The 21,694-nt window shown below is 49.2% G+C and overlaps 1 protein-coding gene across 1 annotated transcript in view; it reads right to left on the bottom strand.

The window, feature by feature from the left end:
- Positions 1 to 2,306: 2,306 nt before the first annotated feature.
- The window catches only part of LOC121876754, a 30,075-nt gene continuing 10,687 nt past the window's right edge, over positions 2,307 to 21,694 (bottom strand). Inside the window, 5 exon segments of the mRNA XM_042382126.1 lie at positions 2,307 to 2,370; positions 2,372 to 4,254; positions 4,370 to 4,543; positions 5,063 to 5,131; positions 5,493 to 6,206. Of these exon segments, the coding sequence (XP_042238060.1) occupies positions 2,307 to 2,370; positions 2,372 to 4,254; positions 4,370 to 4,543; positions 5,063 to 5,131; positions 5,493 to 5,657 (2,355 nt within the window). The 5' untranslated portion in view covers positions 5,658 to 6,206.

Below are 21,694 nucleotides of genomic sequence, written 5' to 3'. Positions count from 1 at the left end.
CTATGACTTCACCAAGACTCCGTCCAGACATGAGGGCCCCTCCCTTCTCCAGGCCAGGTGTGTGTGGGGGGGCCCCTCCCTTCTCCAGGCCAGGCCGGGTGTGTGGGGCCCCTCCCTTCTCCAGGCCAGGTGTGTGTGGGGGGGGCCCTCCCTTCTCCAGGCCAGGCCGGGTGTGTGGGGCCCCTCCCTTCTCCAGGCCAGGTGTGTGTGGGCCCCCTCCCTTCTCCAGGCCAGGTGTGTGGGGCCCCTCCTTTCTTCAGGCCAGGCCGGGTGTGTGGGGGTGCACACAGTCACAGCACCGCAGCAGGGGCCCGGGGTGCACCCTGCGGTAGTCTTGTGGTTGGAGACGTTACAAGTTTCGCTAAATTTCGCCAGTTTCTTCTGCCACACTTCCTGCTTTCCCCTCCAGGACGCCCTCACCCTCACACCCTCCTCCTCCTCCTGTCATACTGTCAAAAGTCTTATACAGTAAATTATATCAGAGGAGCTTGATGGCTGAGGCCTGAGATAGTGTCTGTAGGTGCGGGAATGACCCTTGGTGCTACACCCTGGTGCTACACCCTGGTGCTACACCCTGGTGCTACACCCTGGTGCTACACCCTGGTGCTACACCCTGGTGCTACACCCTGGTGCTACACCCTGGTGCTACACCCTGGTGCTACAGTGCACCCTGGTGCTACACCCTGGTGTTACACCGTGCTACACCCCGTGCTACACCCTGGTAAGCACCCTGGTGCACACCCTGGTGTTACACCCTGGTGTTACACCCTGGTGCTACACACCTGGTGCTACACCCTGTGTTACACCCTGGTGCGTTACACTCCCTGGTGCTACACTCCTGGTGCTACACCCTGCAGTGCTACACCCTGGTGCTACACCCTGGTGCTACACCCTGGTGCACACTCTGCAAAGACCTGGTGTTACACCCCGAGGCACCCTGGTGCTACACCCTGGTGCTACACCCTGGTGCTACACCCTGGTGCTACACCCTGGTGCTACACCCTGGTGCTACACCCTGGTGCTACACCCTGGTGCTACACCCTGGTGCTACACCCTTGTGCTACACCCTGGTGCTACACCCTGGTGCTACACCCTGGTGCTACACCCTGGTGCTACACCCTGGTTAATATTAAGACTCTTTAAGACAATTTTAAGTTGTGTAGTGACAATAGTGGTGTAGGGGAGGACAGAGTGGGTCTGATAAGGACATAATCAAATAAACACAATCAATGAAAATACTTTATTATTAATACAATCATATATACTGTATATTATTTATATATACTGTAGTGTAGAGGAGGGAGGCGACCCTGGAGTGTAGGTCCAACACCTCACCTCCGCCACACACACAGAAGCAACACTAGAGCGCCGCCCACCTGGGGTTCGTCACGCAACACAACACAACACAACGCTAGAAGCATTTTCTTGAGCATTTTGTGTCAGGTTATAACTTCCGCTGGATTTAAGTACAGTTTTAACCACCGCTGTTTCTAACCTGCCGTGGGCGTGGGTGAGGTCCCGCCCAGCCGTCCGCCCACACTCACCTGACCTCATCTCAAGTGGGAGGTGCAGGAAGCCTCACTACTGTGCCTCGAGCGTCCAGAGTTACACGGGTGTTGTGGTCACTATTACACCTGGAGGATGACTGATGATCCTGGTACACCTGGCCAGCAGCCTGATGGAGGAGGTGGTGAGGGAGGGGGTGGTGAGGGAGGGGTGGTGAGGAGGGGGTGGTGGGAGGTGGGTGAGAATTGGGGTGAGGAGGGTGGGTGGAGGAGGGTGGGGTGAGGGAGGGTGGTGAGGAGGGGGGTGATGGAGGGGGAGGGGTGGTGAGGGAGGGGGTGGTGAGGAGGGGGGTGAGGGGAGGGGTGGGGAGGGAGGGGTGGGTGAGGGAGGGGGTGGTGAGGGAGGGCGGTGAGGGGAGGAGGTGGTGAGGTGGTGAGGGGAGGGGGATGAATGGGTGAGTGAGGCTGGCGTTTCCTGGCTCTTCAGGGTGAGCAGGCTGAGGTTAGGTTAGTTAGCCTCTGGGTCCCATGCTCCACTCTAAGCCTCCCCTCACCAGGCACTCCCCATCATCACCATCCCCACCCTGCCACACTACCCTCATCCCCTGCCACACCATCCCATCCTGCCACACACTATCCCCACCCTGCCACACCCATCCCACACACCATCATCCTCACCCTGCCACACTACCCCACCCCTGCCACACACTCACCCTGCCACACCATCTCACCCTGCCACACTACCCTCACTACCCTGCCACACCACCCTCACTGCCACACGCCAACACCAGGTGATGGTGGTCACAACATTATACTGGCATAGTTAAGGGAGATGGGGGGTCCCTCCATGACCTGCACGGTGGCGGGCGCTGAAGGTAACACGGCGGGATGGAGGTGAACCTTCTGGTGGTCGACGACCTTTCTTAATGACTGGCCTCAGCGTGCCCTCGTTATCACCTCCCGGAGCTGAAACACTAGATAGTGACCTCTGGTGACCTCTGACCTCTCCGCCAGCACTGCCTGATACACCTGGCTGACCACCTGCAGTGTTACGCTTGGTCGTGAACACGGCGTCAGAGAAGTCCCGCAACTTTTGCGACAGACTGAAGGTGGACACTGCGTCGATGTAGCGGTGAGCCATAGGTCGACGAGCTGGGCTCTTGGAGCGTGAGCGTCTCCTCATCTCCGGGGTGATGGTGCTGGTTTCCCTGCTCCTGACGGCGTGGTATTCATGTGCACCCACCCAGGCGCCCGCGGCCCCGTAATACGCATACTGGGGAGGATTGTTGTTGACGTCATGGGCCACCCAGCCACCCCGGTAACCTGGTAAGTCTACCCGCACGATCTTGTTACCTCGGACAATGTGAGATTCTTTGGGATAAAACGCGCGGGCGTTCTCTGCACCGTTCTTGGTGGGGACCAGCAGGAGGGCGGGGTTCTCTGGATGTCGGCGTGGGGGCGGCGGGGGCGCGGGGCCCTTATTATGGGCGTGGCGAAGGCGGCCACGAGACTGATCACGGGGCCTCGCCTGGCGCTCGGGAGGCAGACGAGGAATCATGGCCTCCATGGGCGGCCTCGACAACTCCTGCACTCCACCTCGCTCACCCTCGTGCCAGTCCCGTCGGCTACGGCCGCCCCCATCATCACGTCGACAGTCTTCGCGCTTCTTCTTATCTCGACGATGATCTTCCCTCTTGGTGTCGCTCCTCCTCAAGGTGTCCTCACAGCGCCTCTCCTCCGCCTTATGTGAGGCCTCCTGGCGGGTCAGTTCCTCTCTTCGCAGCAGTAGTGCTGGCTGTCGCTGTCTGAACTTCTTGTCCACCTCACCTGCCACCAGGACCTCCCGCTCCGGGTTGATGAAGCTGTTGGGACAGTTGCTGTTGCCCCTCAAGCTACCGCCGCCCAGGCTATTGCCATACATGATTCCTCCCACGCTGTCATTGCTGTTTCCCCTCAGGCTACCACCACCACCACCACCACCACCACCACCACCACTGCCACCACCGCCACCACCACCGCCGAGGCTGTTACCGTACAAGATGCCACCCACGTTGTCACTACTACTGTGGGGGCGTGGGCTGAGGGGGTCCATGGGTGGCGGCACCTGGCTGGGGGAGGTCTGACCTAGGCTAATGATGCTGCTGAACTCAGATGTATCGGATGAGCTGCTCACCAGGCTGCAGGGGCCGCTGTCTATCTCGATGTGGGTGACGCCGTTGGCATCAGTGTGCTGCACGAGGCCCCACGGCCGCTGGGCCTCACCCTCCTGTTGCCCGGGCTCACGTATCTGGATGACATTAACATTACAGCCGTCGCCGCCGCCCTGCTTGTATTCGGCCGCCCTCGCCCGAGCATTCAGTGAACGCGCCGACCCACGGGCGCCGCCCTCACTCATGCGGCTCAGACTACTGCTGCTGTAGACCCTGCTGCTGCCAGACGGAGGTTTGTTGCTGCTGGTCACTACCTTGTTGGCCCCGCTGCTGCTGGCTGCCTCAGTCTGTGTCGTGTCAGTCTTCCTCTTACTGTTGCGGTACCTGTTGAGTTTGTATTTGTTGCTGGCTTCCTTGTAGTGGGCGTAGAGGGTGCGGGCGATGTCGTCGTTGGGGCACTGGAAGACGTGGGCGTGGACCTGACTAGCGCCCGCGTCCTTCACCACCACCACCACCACCCGGGGTGTAGCCGCCGCCACGTGACAGTACAGTATGTCACTCATCAGGAACAAGTCTCCCGCAGTACCGTTCACCCGGACCTGTGACGTAACCAAGAACAAGTGTTAATACACACACAACACCTATTGTTAACATACCATCAGGTGTACCAGGTGTGTCCTCTCCTACAGGTGAGGTAGTTAGTGAGAGTCGTACCTCCTGGGCCGGGTGAGTCGTTATGGTGGTAGAGGCCGTCCTCGGAGAGTCGTCCTCGCTCTCGGCGCCGCTGCTGGTCGCCGAAGAGGAGGTCTCGTCCGAGGGGAAGATGGCGGCGCCTCCACCATCATCACTGATCAGCTGATCCAACCTCAGCACGTGGTCACTGATCACCTGTTGGATGACACCTGTGTTAGTGACGTGTACACCTGCTGCCTCCCTCCCACACCTGCTACTACCCTGCCACACCTATTACCTCCCTTCCCACACCTGTTACCTCCCTTCCCACACTTGCCTCCCTCCCACACCTGCTGCTACCCTCCCACACCTATTACCTCCCTTCCCACACCTGTTACCTCCCTTCCCACCATGTTACCTCCCCTTTCCCACACCCTGCCTCCCCTCCCACCTCCAGCTACTACCCTCCCACACCTATATTACCCTTCCCACACCTGTTACCTCCCTTCCCACACTTGCCTCCCCCTCCCACACCCAGCATTACCCTCCCATATTACCTACACACCTCCCTTCCCACACCTGTTACCTTCCCTACTCATCACCTCCCACACCTGCTACCACCCCACCACACCTGCTCCCACCTCCCACACCTGCTCCCACACCCACCTTGATATCCTGGTTGAGGCAGCAGGGGTCGTCACAAGCACTACCAGACGACTCCAGTGTCACTCAAACCTTTCGTCCCTGATGGCGCGTCACGCGGATGTTCTCGTCACACATTAGCTGACACCGCTCACTGCCACGCTGGGGGGGGTGGGGGGTTATGGCAGGTCAACATGGAGACGGACAAACAAAGAGATAGAACCGGTGAGATAAAGAGAGAGAGAATCAGTGAAAGAAAGAGTGAGATAGAGAGACAGTCATACACGTCAGTAAGTTAGTGGTAGTATGAGATGGTCAGCAGCTTTACCTGTAGACCTCGATTACACCTGACGTAATTAGTGGCTCATTAAGCACAAGGCCGGCCAGGTAAGACAGACTCAGGTGATTGATGTATTGACAATAAGGTGACGTAACTCACTCCCAAAAAAGTATCTATACGATTTTGTGTTAAATAATATGACACAGAGACGAAGGATTAAGAGAACAACAACGGATATCTCACCTTGGGATAGCTGTGGGTGTGGGCGGCGGTGGATGGGTGGGTGGGCGTGTTATGTGGGTGGATAAAATGATCGACGAGGGCGGTGAGGGTGGCGGAAGATTGGGCGCCCTGTACTGACCGCCGCCCATAGTACACCACTTCACACACGAACACCCCAGGAGCCATGATGAACGCCTTCTCCTCCTTTCTTCCTCTCTTCCTCTCTTCCTCTCTCCTGTTTATTCACTGCTTTCTCACCCTCATCATTTATCACTGTTACTTCCCTAATAACTGCGTCACTGTAGAAGCTTTATAAATGCATTATTCACTGTACAGTATCAAGTATGGTGTTCACTGTTCACTGTATAAACCTCATATCACTGTTCAACCTCGCTCGGGTGTGTCACTGTTCACTGTATTCTATTATAAAAACTGTTTCACTGTATCGTCATTGAGTAATTTCACTGTAAAAATTTCCCTCGATGTATTTACTTTGTATTTTTCTGTATCGTTAAAGAATAATGATTTAGTATTTCGTTGTATTTCACTGCATTATCTTGAGCATTTTATCACTGCCTTCACTATGTCACTGCCTTTGTCACTTAAGGTCGACAGTACCAGTTGTCATAGGAGGAAATTTAGTCCTTGTTGGTATAGTGTTGTGCTTCTGGCTTTTCACGTGCTTTCGCCAGCCTTTCTGCCAGCACTGACGATCGTTTTCTCGTTCTCCCATACCTGTGAATAGAGAAACGGATTATTATTGAGTTAAAAATATTGTCCTTACAGTACACAGACCCTCCTCTCCTCTTCCTCCCTCTCTATCTCCTTGTCTCTCTCCCTCCCTCCTTCCTTCCCTCCTTCTCTCCCTCATTCTCACACACACACACACACCTACAGCAGGACATTCAACAACATTCACACGCCATAACACAAACCGTATATAAACACGCCATGTAGGTAAACAATTTTCTTCTCAATTTATAACTTACTCTTGAGCAATTAACGTCTTGGACCACTTTCACACAGTAATTAGTTAATGGTTGTTACAGGTAATTATGTGTAATTATATTAAATAATGACGAGGTATGAAGAGGTAAAGAGTTGACAACGAGCATAAAATATTGGTCGATGGCAGGAGAAAGTTTTAGGCTGTGAGTTTCCAGATGTGGTTTATAATGCCTCTTAAACCACCACATTTCCAATATTAATCTCTATTTAAATTCACATATTTTATTTCTACTACATTGTTTTAATTAAGACATATTTATTGTATCTTTATCTAACTTCCAAACTAACAGAAATAAAATAGTAATAGCGGCAACATTCAGACGGCCACGCTAATTATGGTCCAAGTTTGTCAAAGACGAATATTTACGAAGCGGCAACTGTCACGACGCGAGTGAAGGACAAGTGGGGGTAGATGCGGGGTGAGGGGGTGTAGGGGTGAGGGAGGTGTAGGGATGAGGGAGGTGTAGGGATGAGGGAGGTGTAGGGGGGATGGAGGTAGGGGATGAGGGGAGGTGTAGGGGTGAGGGGGTGAGGGGAGAGGGAGGTGTAGGGGAGGAGGTGGGGAGGGGAGGTGTAGGGAGGTGTAGGGATGAGGGAGGTGAAGAGGGTGTAGGGGATGAGGGAGGGAGGGGAGGTGTGGGGGGGAGGGAGGGGAGGGGTGGATGGGGAGGTGTAGGGGTGAGGGGGGTAGGGGTGAGGAGGTGTAGGGATGAGGGAGGTGTATGAGGGAGGTGTAGGGGTGATGGAGGTGATGGAGGGTGTGAGGGGTGAGGTGGGGGGGTGAGGGAGGTGAGGGGGAGGTAGGGGTGAGGGAGGTGGGATGAGGGGAGGTGTAGGGGGAGGGAGGGAGGTGGGGGGTGAGGGAGGGGGTAGGTGTAGGGATGGGAGGTGTAGGGGTAGGGGATGGGAGGGGAGGTGTAGGGGATGAGGGGAGGTGGGAAGAGGGAGGTGGGGGGTGATGGAGGTGGGGGGTGAGGGGGTGGGGTGAGGGGGCAGGGGGGTGAGGTGGAGGGGGGAGGGAGGTAGGGGTGAGGAGGGTAGGGATGAGGGGAGGTGTAGGGGTGAGGGAGGTGTGTAGGGGGTGAGGGGAGTGTAGGGATGAGGGAGGTGTAGGGAGAGTGTGGAGGTGTAGGTGGGGTGAGGGAGGGTGAGGGTGAGGGGAGGTGTAGGGGTGAGGGAGGTGTAGGGGTGTATGGAGGTGGGGTGAGGGGTGTGTAGGGGTGAGGGGGTGAGGGGTGAGGGGAGGTGTAGGGAGAGGGTAGGGGTGTAGGTGGAGGTGTGGGGGGGAGGGGGGTGAGGGGTGAGGTGTGGGGTGAGGGGGTGAGGAGGGGGTGGGGAGGGGTGGGGTGAGGGAGGTGTAGGAGGGAGGTGTAGGGTGTGAGGGAGGTGTGATAGGGGTGTAGGGAGGTGTAGGGGTGAGGGAGGTGTAGGGGTGTGGAGGTGTAGGGGTGAGGGGGGTAGGGGGAGGGGTGGGGAAGGAGGGTGAGGGTATGAAGGTGTAGGGGTAGGAGGTGTAGGTGGGGTGAGGGGAGGTGTAGGGGTGAGGGGGTGTGAGGGGGTGATGGGGAGGTGTAGGGGTGGACAGGAGGTGTAGGGAGGTGTAGGGGTGATGTGGAGGAGGAATGAGGGAGGGGAAAGAGGGGAGGTGAGGGGAGAGGGAGGGAAAAGATGGCGGAAGTGAGGGGTGTAGGGGTGAGGAGGGGTGAGGGAGGTGTAGGGGTGAGGGTGTGAGGGGGAGAGGGAGGGGGAGGTGAGGAGGCGGAGGGGGAGGTATAGGGGTGCAGGGAGGTGTAGGGGTGAGGGAGGCGTAGGGGTGAGGGAGGTATATGGGTGAGGGAGGTGTAGGGGTGAGGGAGGTGTAGGTGTGAGGGGGTGTAGGGATGAGAGAGGTGTAGGAGTGAGGGAGGTGTAGGGGTGAGGGAGTGGAGGAGGTAGATGTAGAGGGGCATGGGGTGAGGGGAGAAGAGAAAGGGGTGAGAGGGAGGTGGAGTAAAGATGGGGGAGGTATTTGTACAGTAATTAGTGGTGTAGTGGAAAGAGAATTAGACCAGGTGTACTGTCATGGTGAAGCTCTGTCTGTCTGTCCGTAATTTAAGAAAATGTGAACGCCTTTAAAACAGATTACAGACCGGTTCCGTTGTGACATAAGCCTCCGTTAACTGCTCCGTTGGTTTGTTGATCTAAAAAGAACTTCCCGTTGTCCTGATGACGTCAATAAAAAAAAACATCTACTTCACACCGCTGTTTTGGTGCTGTTAATACCTGTCTTTATGTAAGTCACACACACACACACACACACACACACACACACACACACACACAGTGGACAAAATTACACAAACTTGAATTTAAGTCGTAAATACCCAATTGAGGTTAGGTTAAGTAAACTTAGGTTAGATTAGGTTAAGTTAGGTCAGAATGGGTTAGGTTAAGTTAACTTAAGTCAGATTAGGTAGGATGGGTTAGGTTAGGTTAAGGTTGGTGTAAAGGTTAGGTTTAAAGGTTAAGTAAGAGTTAAAGGTGCTATCCTACCAGGTCTGTCACCACAACAGGATTGACAGGTTAGGCAGGAGTCGCTACCTCCATCCTGCCCAAGGTCACCCCCCCCCGGCCCCCTCTGATGATAGGCCGGCCTAGTGTGTGTGATGATGATGATGACAAAAATTATACTATTACTACTATTAACAAAACAACAACAGCAACAAAAATAATAATAATAATAATAATAATAATAATAATGATAATAATAATAATAATAATAATAATAATAATAATAATAATAATAATAATAATAATAATAATAATAAAACATACCTTCATTATAGTAACACGGGTTATATCTGTCCTTGTTATAATAACCAAATTATACTACATACTCAGGGTAAAGCCGCCATCTTGATCTGCCAAATGTTTGTCCGATCGTCTCTCTTGTGTTTACATAGTGACGTAACATTCGGGGTATTTTTCAACTAGTGTGAGAGAGAGAGAGAGAGAGAGAGAGAGAGAGAGAGAGAGAGAGGGGGGGGAGGGGAAGAGAAGAGAGAGGGGGGGAAATGAGAGGAAGAGAAGAGAGAGAGGGAGAAAGGGGATAAAAGAGAGGAAGAGAAAGAGTGAGAGAGAGAGCAGGTACAGGGCTCCAGTTACAGTAGTAGTTAATGGTGATAGTTGTTGCCACATCATCTTCAATGCAAGCTTGGTGTGACCTGTGAGTAGAAGGACACCTCCCTCCCTCCTCTCCCCCACTCCTCCCCCCTCCCTCCCTCCCCCACTCTTCGGTCAGGGGCCCCGTGTCAGCCTCCTCACTCACAATCATCCTGTCATACCTAACAAAAATCATCCATTATTATTCCTCTGCTACACCGCTGCTTCCTCACATCATCTACCGTCTGCACGATTAGGTTTTTTTTTTTTACGTGGTACTGAACTTTCCTCACGCTGGTCTGATATCATTTTCTCACCAAACTTTATTGAAAAAGAAATGTGAAAATTGTTGATATTCGTTGAAATCTTTTTTTTTTTTACATACTTTCGAAATATCACCATGGGCTGAAATTTTAATATATGTAAATAGGCCTAGTTAATATCGTTGTAAAATGTACGTTAGATTAGGTTAAATTTGGTTAGATTGGATAATTAGATTGTTTACGTTTTATTTAGGCTCGTCGTCTCTGTTTCTTTAGGCTCGTCGTCTCTGTTTCTTTAGGCTCGTCGTCTCTGTTTCTTTAGGCTCGTCGTCTGTTTCTTTAGGCTCGTCGTCTCTGTTTCTTTAGGCTCGTCGTCTCTGTTTCTTTAGGCTCGTCGTCTCTGTTTCTTTAGGCTCGTCGTCTCTGTTTCTTTAGGCTCGTCGTCTCTGTTTCTTTAGGCCTCGTCGTCTCTGTTTCTTTAGGCTCGTCGTCTCTGTTTCTTTAGGCTCGTCGTCTCTGTTTCTTTAGGCTCGTCGTCTCTGTTTCTTTAGGCTCGTCGTCTCTGTTTCTTTAGGCTCGTCGTCTCTTTTCTTAGCTCTCGTCTCTTTTCTTTAGCTCGTCCCTGTTTCTTACCTCTCCTTTTACTCTCCCTTTTCTTACTCTCCCTTTTCTTTACCTCTCTTTTACTTCTTCTTTTACTCTCTTCTTTCTTACCGTCGTCCTTTCTTTAGGCTCGTCGTCTCTTTCTTTTAGGCTCGTCGTCTCTGTTTCTTTAGGCTCGTCGTCTCTGTTTCTTTAGGCTCGTCGTCTCTGTTTCTTTAGGCTCGTCGTCTCTGTTTCTTGGCTCGTCCTCTCTGTTTCTTTAGGCTCGTCGTCTCTGTTTTCTTTAGGCTCGTCGTCTCTGTTTCTTTAGGCTCGTCGTCTCTGTTTCTTTAGGCTCGTCGTCTCTGTCTCACCATGTCCAGACCCAGAACCCAAACACTCGCACGCAAGACAGTGTTGACCTAATGAGTGATACAGTTGTGTACAGACCGCTAGTTATTCTGGTAAGTGGACGAGTTTATGTATATTAAAGCTTATTGAACAGTACTTAACAACCCTAAGATCTATGTGTGGGTGTTGACAACGAAATGAAGTTCTCGGACCATTGTGAGAGGATGGATCAAGGAACTAAGCTGTGGGTCTTATACGATGGTCCTTCAGCTCCCTCGTAACGCCCTTCAAGTACTTCCCCGCCTGGAGTACTGTCACCCCGTCTGGTCCCCGAGATATACCCGCACTTCGGCACCTCAAGTAAGCAGCATACAGTTCTCTAGCTTATACTACAGGCGGGCGAGGGGTGACAATAGAGGTTTATAAACACCTCAGAGGACATTACTCAGTCATCTGTTCGTACCTGGAGCTGGAGGATGTCATTAAAGGTCACAGCCTCCCTCAGGATGAAGAAGCCACACGTTCAGAAAATTGTCAGGGCAAACTTCTCTAGACCGTGAGTAGTGAACTCTTACCAACAGTGTGTAACAGAGACGTGATCGATCAGTGGCGAAGAACTCTTTATCTATCTATCTATCTATCTATCTATATCTATCCCTCTATCTATCTATGTATCTTTCTGTTCATTAATTCATTTCGATGACCTTACGAAGCTTGGTAAAAGAGAAAGGAGTTATTACGTGTCATCACTTACCTGTAGTGGTTACCTGTCAGTGTGGTCAACCTCTGCCGTGTGTTGTATTACTACTTATATGAGGAGGAGGGCCGTGACCTCACTCCCCTCCCGCACACACACACACACACACACACACACACACACACACTTAATAAAATATCATGTTATGAATGGCAAGTTATTATTATCATTATTATTATCATCCCACGCCCACCTGTGATCTTTGGGCGTGGAGGAAGACTTATGTTGAGGGCGTGTGTGATGTGGGGGTGTTTAAGACGTGGGCTGAGTATGGCGTGTGGGGAGGTGGGGGTGTGGGGAAGGAGGGGGGGGTGGGGAGGGGAGGAGTGGGGGTGTAGAAAGTCAGACGATAACTACATTTCGTGGGTAAATTTCTCAAACACTTCCTCATCTACAGGGTGTTGAAAGGCGTGTTTTACCCAGGACGAACAACGGCGAGATATTCTTTTCCCAGTGAGAATAACGTAAGTAACTTCTTTTTTTCTGGTATGAACGACAAAAATATCTTCTTTTCCGCGTATGAATTAATTATTAGTGTTACTGAAGACGTCATATTCAGTTCATCCTGGAGATAAAATTCCTTCAAGGGTTAATTGTGTTAGCTGGCGACACCTGGCAACCCTCACGAAAATGATGGGGTTCCGGTGTAAAGTTCACGTACGCTCCCCCCTGTACGTGGTCCCCTGTACGGTTCCCCACCCCCCCTGTACGTGGTCCCCCTGTATATGGTCCCCCTGTACGTGGTCCCCCTGTACGTGGTCCCCTGTACATGGTCCCCCTGTACATGGTCCCCCCCTGTACGTGGTCCCCCCCTGTACATGGTCCCCCTGTACGTGGTCCCCTGCGTGGTCCCCTGTACGCGCCCCCTGTGCGTGGTCCCCTGTACGCGCCCCCTGCACGTGGTCCCCTGTACGCGCCCCCCTGTACGTGGTCCTCCCCTGTACGTGGTCCCCTGTACGCGCCCCCCCTGTACGTGGTCCCCTGTACACGCCCCCCTGTACGTGGTCCCCCCCCCCTGTACGTGGTCCCCCTGTACGTGGTCTCCCCTGTACGTGGTCCCCCTGTGCGCCCCCCTGTACGTGGTCCTCCTGTACGTGGGTCCTCCCTGTACGCGCCACCCTGTACGTGGTCCCCCTGTGCGTGTCCCTGTACCCCCCTGTACGTGGTCCCCCTGTACGTGGTCCCCCCTGTACGTGGTCCCCCTGTACGTGGTCCCCTGTACGCGCCCCCTGTACGTGGTCCCTCCTGTACGTGGTCCTCCTGTACGCGCCCCCTGTACGTGGTCCCCCTGTGCGTGGTCTCCCTGTACCCCCCCTGTACGTGGTCCCCCCTGTACGTGGTCCCCCTGCACGCCCCCCCTGTACGTGGTCCCCCTGTACCCCCCCCTGTACGTGGTCCCCCTGTACGTGGTCCCCCTGTACGTGGTCCCCCTGTACGTGGTCCCCCTGTACGCGCCCCCCTGTACGTGGTCCCTCTAACCCCCCCTGTACGTGGTCCCCTGTACGTGGTCCCCCTGTACGCGCCCCCTGTACCCCCTGTACGTGGTCCCCTGTACGTGGTCCTCCTGTACGCGCCCCCCCTGTACGGGGTTCCCCTGCACGTGGTCCCCCTGTACGTGGTCCTCCCTGTACGCGCCCCCTGTACGGGTTCCCCCTGTACGTGGCCCACCTCCCTGTACATCGGTCACTCCTGGACGTTACCCACACATGTACTGTACGTGGCTCACCCTATATGTATGTATGTATATATGTATAATGTATGTATGTATGTATGTATAATGTATGTATGTATGTATTTATGTATGTATAATGTATGTATAATGTATGTATGTATAATGTATGTATGTATGTATTTATGTATGTATAATGTATGTATAATGTATGTATGTATGTATTATGTATGTATAATGTATGTATGTATGTATGTATGTATAATGTATGTATGTATGTATAATGTATGTATGTATGTACAGGTATGTATGTATGTATGTATGTATAATGTGGTGCTCAGGTGATGGTAACACATCATTCTTGGCTCCTGGCTCAGTCACGACCAGTTGCTGCCTTGTTTGTTTGTTTGTTGATCCTAATTTGTAGCATCTTCGTTCCTTTATTTGTTTGTTTGTTTAAATGTTCGTTTGTTGCCTCTCTCTTGTTTGTTATGACGGGTAGAGTTATGACAGAAGAGAGAGAGAGAGGCGTGCGTCACCAACCTGTTACCAGCGTAACGTAAACTGACCTCCGTTACAACCTGTCAGCCTCAATAATGATGTTAACAGGTATCATATGACAACCTTTGAGGGTTACAATATGGCGGCGGTGTGTAGTGGTGCAGGAGGGAGGAGGAGGGGAGGAGAGGGAGGGGAAGAGGGGGAAAGAGGGAGGGGGAGTGAGAGAGGGAGGGAGGGTGAGGAGTGGGGAAGGGAGAGAGGAGGGAGGAGGGAGGGGAGGAGAGAGAGGAGGGGGAGTGGGGATAGAGAGAGAGAAAGAAAGGAAAAGAGGAATAGAAGGAGGGAGGGAGACGGAGGGAGGGAGGCAGACCACTGACCTCCACTAGTACTCCGAGAAAGTGAAAGTTGTACCCACCTGCCTTACCCCCCTCCCCCTCACCCTTACCTCCTTCGCCTTCATTCTCACCCTCACCCTCCCTCACCCCCACTGGCACCTTACTCCCTCTGCGCCCACTCCCTCCCCCAACTGGCCCCTGGCACGGAAGGCTGGTACTGCCTTTGGGGGGGAGGTGAGGGAGAGGGAGTCATTCATAATGTGGGCAGGTGAGAGAGAATGAGTCACTGGGCAGGTGTGTGTGTGTGTGTGTGTGTGTGTGTGTGTGTGTGTGTGTGTGTGTGTGTGTGTGTCAAGGTGATGGTCACTATCCATGACCACTATCATTGCTCACTGTCACGCTACTTGTCATGTCACATCATCGTCACTACCCTGCTCTATATTCTCATATCATTTCCTACCATCACCGATCACTTGAAGATATTACCCCCGACGCTATCTTGGGGGGTTAGGTTAGGTTAATTCAGAGTTAGGGTGGTTAGGTTAGGTTAATTTAGAGTTAGGGTGGTTAATCTTCGGGTGAAATAAGCTGGCGGGGTTAATCCTTGGGTAATCGGCGACATATTAACTTTAACATAACACTGACACTGTGGTTGGTGTTTGTGTCTTTAGTGGCGCGTTGTAAATTGTATCACACACACACACACACACACACACACACACACACACACACAAAATTGGAGATTAAAATAACATCATAATTTTTCAGGGAGTCACTCATTATTATTATTATTATTATTATTATTATTATTATTATTACTACACATATCGCCCCGTGTATTTAAGAGTTAAGACAGGGATTTCTTCTATCTATCTATCTACCTCTCATTCCTCTTTCTCCTTATCTCTATCAATCATCACTTTCTTGAGCTGTTCATTATGAGAGAAGATTAAGAGAAATTCTCCCAAAGAGTTGTGTTGGAGACTCGAGTGAGGGAAGCAGATGGCCGACTTTCTCTCCTCTGACTCTCACGCGGGGAGACACACACATACACACACACATACACACACACACACACACACACACACACACACACACACACACACACTTCCCCAACGCCCCAGACAGACAGACAGACAATTAATACACACTTGAGAGAGAGGTGTGTGTGTGTGTGTGTGTGTGTGTCAGGTGGTGGGCCAGAGAAAGACACCAACAGACTACACCTGTTCAAAGTTTCTATTCTCTTCCTTTCTATTTTGTCTTTTATATAATGTACTAAATATTTAAGTTGTTTGTTTACATTCCGGGTTAGACACTACGAGACTAAATAAACTAGACGAATTAACTGTTTCTATAATTTACTTAATGATGTTTTTTTTATTATGCCTAGTTATATTATATTAAATTAGATTAAGGAAGTTTATATTGAGTTTAACAATGATACTTTTCGCTTTCTAACAGTTGTCGTTTGTAAGTTGAATATTATATCTTTTTATTTTCGAGCGTACAAACTGGTTCTTTCCGCTCTCTGACGCCGTGAATAATACCAGCGTTAATAAAAACTTAAAGACCTGACATATATACTTATTGTACCGCTATTTATATTATTATTTACCCCCGCCTCCTCTCGATATAAATATTGAGGTTTGGTTAGATTAGGTTTGGTTTGGTTTGGTTAGGTTTGGTTAGGTTTGGTTTGGTTAGGTTTGGTTTGGTTAGGTTAGGTTTGGTTAGGTTATCTGGAAAAAGATCAGTATTCAGCAAACGGATCACCTAAAGATTAGACATCCCAGCTTATTTCACCTGAAGAATAACCACTCTAATCCTGACTTAACCAAGCTTAACCTAACCAAGCTTAATCTAACCTAACCTAACCTAACCCCAGATTTCTTCACTAAGATCACCATAATTACTTGGAATCATGATAATTATGGTATAAGGCAAAGTACTATACTCAATCACCAAGTCCAATCACCAAGTAACCCGGAAAAAAATTGCTTCACCAAGATGACTACGGTATTTTAAGGTCACCAAAAACAACTACAATAGATTGGGTGGAATATTATACTCGATCACCAAGTTATATCACCAAGTATCTACTGGTTGATTGTCGTCGTCAGTGTGGTCACCAAACGTCTATAGTATTGGGTCACTTCACCAAGACTATTATACCAGTTTAAAAAAGTCACCAATACCACTATGTAATTTATAGAGACCTGGTGAAATACACACACATTGAGCACACACACACACACACACACACACACATACGAAATTCTAGTGACCAAAACATTAAGTGTATGTGTGTGTGTGTGTGTCTTGGTGAAAGGTGTGTGTGTGTGTGTGTGTGTGTCTTGGTGAAAGGTGTGTGTGTGTGTGTGTGTGGAAGACGTGTGTTGCAAGGATGATCAGCTGACGCTACTAAAAGAGTTGTTATTGTTGCACACATGTTGCAGAAATACCACTCTTCCTACTTCAATACTATGACATGTATATCTTTCTCGCTACACCCTCTCTTCTTCTTCTTCTTCTTCTTCTTCTTCTTCTTCTTCTTCTTCTTCTTCTTCTTCTCCTCGACACGCCCCTCCCTCCTCCTCCCCACTTAAAATTCACCTACCTCCTCCTCCACACACACACACACACACACACACACACACACATTGACACATTAATATCATTACTCACACACACACACACACACACACACACACACACACACACCACCTCGCCTTTCCAACAACTTACAACTGGGTTTGGTTTAGGTTAAGTTAATGCTAGGTTAATGTTAGGTTAATTTTAGTTTACATTAGGTTTGGTTAATATTTTGTTCCGTAACATTACCCCTGTGTGTGTGGGGGGGGGGGGGATGAACGATATTCCATCTCCTGCTTAACACAACCATACCTGACTCCCACACCTGACTCCCACACCGGATTTTAAAAACTTGGTCTTCATTACCTTCCCTTAAACCTAGCCTCCACACCTGTCCTTCATGATTGACTCACACATCTGCCCACACACCTACAAGCAGGTCTAGAACTGGTCTGGTCACTCTTATTGGAGGTGAAGGAGAGAGTGTGGTGATGTGTGGTGTGGTGATGTGTGGTGTGGTGATGTGGTGGTGTGGTAGTGTGGTGATGTGGTGGTGTGATAGTATGGTAGTGTATGGTGTGTTGGTGGTGTGGTATTGTGATGGTGTATGTGGTGGTGTGGTAGTGTGGTGATGTGGTGGTGTGATGGTTAGATAAGGTTAGGTTAGGTTTGGTTAAGCTTTAGTTCTCAAAGGGTAAAACCACTGTACTCAAAGGGTTAACACCTCGTCCTCGGGGGTTAGTGCTCGGTGGAGGCCCAGGGGCGCCCCAGATCTGCGCAGTACACATGCAACTTGCGGGAAATTTTTGCGCGGTAAAATCATGTGCTGACGTCATGCAGGGCAGGTAGTGACGTCATGGGGCAGGTGATGACGTCATGCGAGGTTTATTACTGGAAGGTGTTGGTGAAAGCTGATGGTGTCGTAATGTACCTCTAACACCCGTGGTACACTTACACCCGTGGTACACTTACACTCAATTATGTGTGTATTTTATGGTACAGTGTGTGTGTGTGTGTGTGTGTGTGTGTGTGTGTGTGTGTGTGTGTGTGTGTGTATGTGTGTTAGGAGGGTTGCCAACTATTTGTGTCAACATATTGGATGGGGGAGGGGGTAGTCCCACCATCTTCACCCGAGCATTAGTCGATACTGAGAACATTATTCTGTGATCTACCACCATCACTACTACCACTATTATTACCACTATCACTACTACCACTATTATTACCACCATCACTACTACCACTATTAGTTACACACCACTACTACCAAAATCATTCCATGTCTACCACCACCACCCTACCGCCGGCAGCGCAGCGGAGAGAGGAACACGTGACAGGGGTGGCGCAGAGCCTGAGGGGGGAGGGGCTGACCAATGAGCAGAGGACGAGGTGATGTAACAAGGAATGTGTGTGTGTGTGTGTGTGTGTGTGTGTGTGTGTGTGTGTGTGTGTGTGTGTGTGGTCCATCATGAAAATAGATTAACGTGTGGCCTGATTTGTCATATGTTGTTTGTGTTTGTTCAGTAATTTGTGGTGAAGTGATAGATGTAGTGTGGGTAGGCAGACATCCTAAATGTAATGGCGACGTTGTGTTTGGCGGGTTGATGAAGTAAAGTAGTTTATCGTAACATGTTGAGTAATCCGGAAAGGTGAACGCGTAAAAATACTCGACTTTCTAGATCTTATTTCTCTATCTGTTCTGTATAACATAATAATAATAAAACTTGGTATAATATCACAACATAACTTTATAATATTTCTTCCTCACTACCTCATCCGTATGAATAGATAAACAAAGGCGGTAAGTATATTATGAATTAAGTATTATCTTGTATACGTTACCGTTGTATTATGCCACTCGTCGAGCATACTAAACATTGGATTATTATTATTGTGCCATTTACTGAACATACAGCAAACATGAGACGATCTTACTGCGTACATCAAATGATTTTGTTTTTCCTTTTCCTTGAAGCTAAGAAATATTCTGATAAGTAGACCAATTTTATTCCATTTCTATTTTATTATTCTTGAGCAACGTAACGTGTTGTTCTAAGGCAGCGTCATGACGGATGTTAAGGCAGCCCGGCCCGACTCTTGCGTCAGTCAGCCAACACGACCATTCTCACCAGTGTTCAGTATTGCACGAGGCTGTTACACCTTTTTTCCTCTTGTGTGGGACAACAACACCGCCAGTTATTGACGCCTACTCAGAGGTCGTGGTAACACCCTCAGGATCTTCTCGTAATAAATTACAAAACTCAGTGAGGGGGGTAATAAACTTTCCACTCAGCGAACATAATAAAACAGTATCACTCATTACTTACCATAACAAACTTTACACAATCAACATAATAAAAGTTGTACTCACTGAGCTTATAGTATAGGAAGAACAGAACCACAGGGCGAGCAGCAACAAAATATTTACACAAGACACAACACAAACTAATGAGAGAGAGAGAGAGAGAGAGAGAGAGAGAGAGAGAGAGAGAGAGAGAGAGCCTGTATGTGGTACCGACCTTGTCCTGGTGTTGTCACTAGAACGTCCCAGGTCCACATGTTGGCTTTGAGTTGTCTGGCGCGGTGTATAATGATAACCATGATATTAGTGTCCTTTATACGGACATCAACATTCTGTCTTGGTGTTGCCTCTGACAGCACACTGGGATGGTGTTGGCCTCCACGTGTGAGCACACACACTCAGGTGCCTCATTGTGTTCTTCATTTCCTGATAGTGTTGATGTATCCTGCAGACAATACTCGTCAGGTACAACAACTCTCTTATGTTTTATGATGGCTGCATGTACTTGTTATCATTCCATCTCTCCAGGAAGAACTTGATCAGTGAAGTATTAAAATGTGGTGATCTCAAGGTGTGTCTGAGATCTGTAGGACGTAACTCAAGTGGTCCATCATTTACACCTCTTGCCCGTTGCTCAACATTATCAATGCTTTTCATATATTTGCACTGCTGATGATCTTCAGGACCAACTCTGCTACATTATACAAAAGTGAGAGGCAAGTCTAGCGGCAGTGACAAACATTACGTCAGAGAACTGCATCAACTGTTGTCGGGTCTGTGTGATCAATAATCATCAAGATGTTTGGAGAGTTTATACATTGGTGTCTTCTTCATCGTGCCATAAAAGTTGGCCAAAGAGAGGGAGCAGGAGTTCTTCACTCTTCTTCTTAGCAGTGACCTTTCAAATCTTGTGGGGTCAATTTTAAGCATTCCTGGCGGAACTCATCTTTCCATTTTTCCCCAAAACAAAGATATTTGACATCTCACCCAGCCCCTCCCTACCTCACCCAGCCCCTCCCTACCTCACCCAGCCCCTCCCTACCTCACCCAGCCCCTCCCTACCTCACCCAGCCCCTCCCTACCTCACCCAGCCCCCTGTGTTTATCTGGACCTGAGATATAAACAAATAAATACGTTTATGTGTTGACAGAAAATTGAAACCAGGTGTTGTACTGGATGTGATACCTGGGACAAGAAAGTGCTTTACCTGGGTGTATGTTGGAGGGTGTTAAGGGTTGTTTTTGAATACCCTAACTGAGGTGTTTGGAGTATTGCTATTTTTATTGTAGTTATCTGTTGGTATAGATATGTGTATGGGACGTCATCTATACAGGGGTTTTTATATGTATACACACAGACATGTACACACACACACACACACACACACACACACACACACACACACACACACACATTCTTCTAAGACACATTTTTCTCTCCCATTTCCTGCCTTCCTCGTCTCCTCCCATCTCATGCACAGTACCCTCCCATTCCTCCCATTCTCTCCTCCTACCTCTTTCTCCAACGCCTCCTGACCTCCTCTCTAAACCCCTCTCTTATCTCCTCCTCCTCCCAGTCCTGGCATGGTGGTTTGGTCTATTCAATCTATGACAGTGTCGGAGTTGCCTCCTCAGTATTACATTACTTCTCGAATTTCTTTTGAACTGGCCTGTGTGTGTGGTGGTGGTGTGTGTGTGTGTGTGTGTGTGTGTGTGTGTGTGTGTGTGTGTGGCTAATAACTTTATATGATCACCAAGCCCCAAATTAATCCTCTGTATTTAGTATAATATCAGAAGAAAAAACAAATAAATATTGGAAACCGTTCTAAAAGTGATCATGAATAAATACACAGGTTCTTTGCTAAAGCAGCGTCCAATGGTGAGGGATCATTATCTCAATTTAGTTTTATTTGTTTGGATATTATTTTAACAGTAAAAAAACAGGGGATTTTTTTGTAATTAAATATTGTTGTATAAAATAAACAGGTGATATAGGTTTTAATTAGACAGGTAAAAGGAATGATAGAACTGTGTTCAAGTAGTAGTAAGCGGTTACCTCCTGCACACTCATCTGCCACCACATCCACTACACTTACTTACTCCACACTTACATCCACCACACCATCATCTACACTATATCCACCACACTATCATCGCCACACCATCCACTACACCTTATCATCTGCTAATTATATCCACTACACCAACATCTACACTATATCCACTACACCTTCATCTTACACTATATCCACTACACTCATCATCTACACTATATCCACTACACACTAAATCCACACTATAATCTACACTATATCCATAACTACACTACTTCTCATCTACACTAACCACTACACTACAATCTACACTATACCACTCACACTATCATATACACACTATACACTATATCCACTACATCATCATCTACACTCATCATCTACACTATATCCACTTTACACTATCATCTACACCATATCCACTACACTATCATCTACACTATAATTCACTACACTAACACTCACACTATATCCACTACACTATCATCTACACTATATCCACACACTATCATCTAAGCACTCATATCCACTACACTTTACCATTCCACTATATCCACTACACCATCATCTACACTATAATCCACTACAATTACTTCATCTACACTATAATCCAATTAACCATCATCTACACTATATCTACCTTGCTCATCATCTACACCTATATCC

Source organism: Homarus americanus, unplaced genomic scaffold (genome assembly GCF_018991925.1).
Source record: "Homarus americanus isolate GMGI-L3 unplaced genomic scaffold, GMGI_Hamer_2.0 scaffold50281, whole genome shotgun sequence".
Lineage (NCBI taxonomy): Eukaryota > Metazoa > Arthropoda > Malacostraca > Decapoda > Nephropidae > Homarus > Homarus americanus.
The sequence above is the reverse complement of the archived record's forward strand: the minus strand, read 5'-3'. Positions and strand labels throughout refer to the sequence as shown.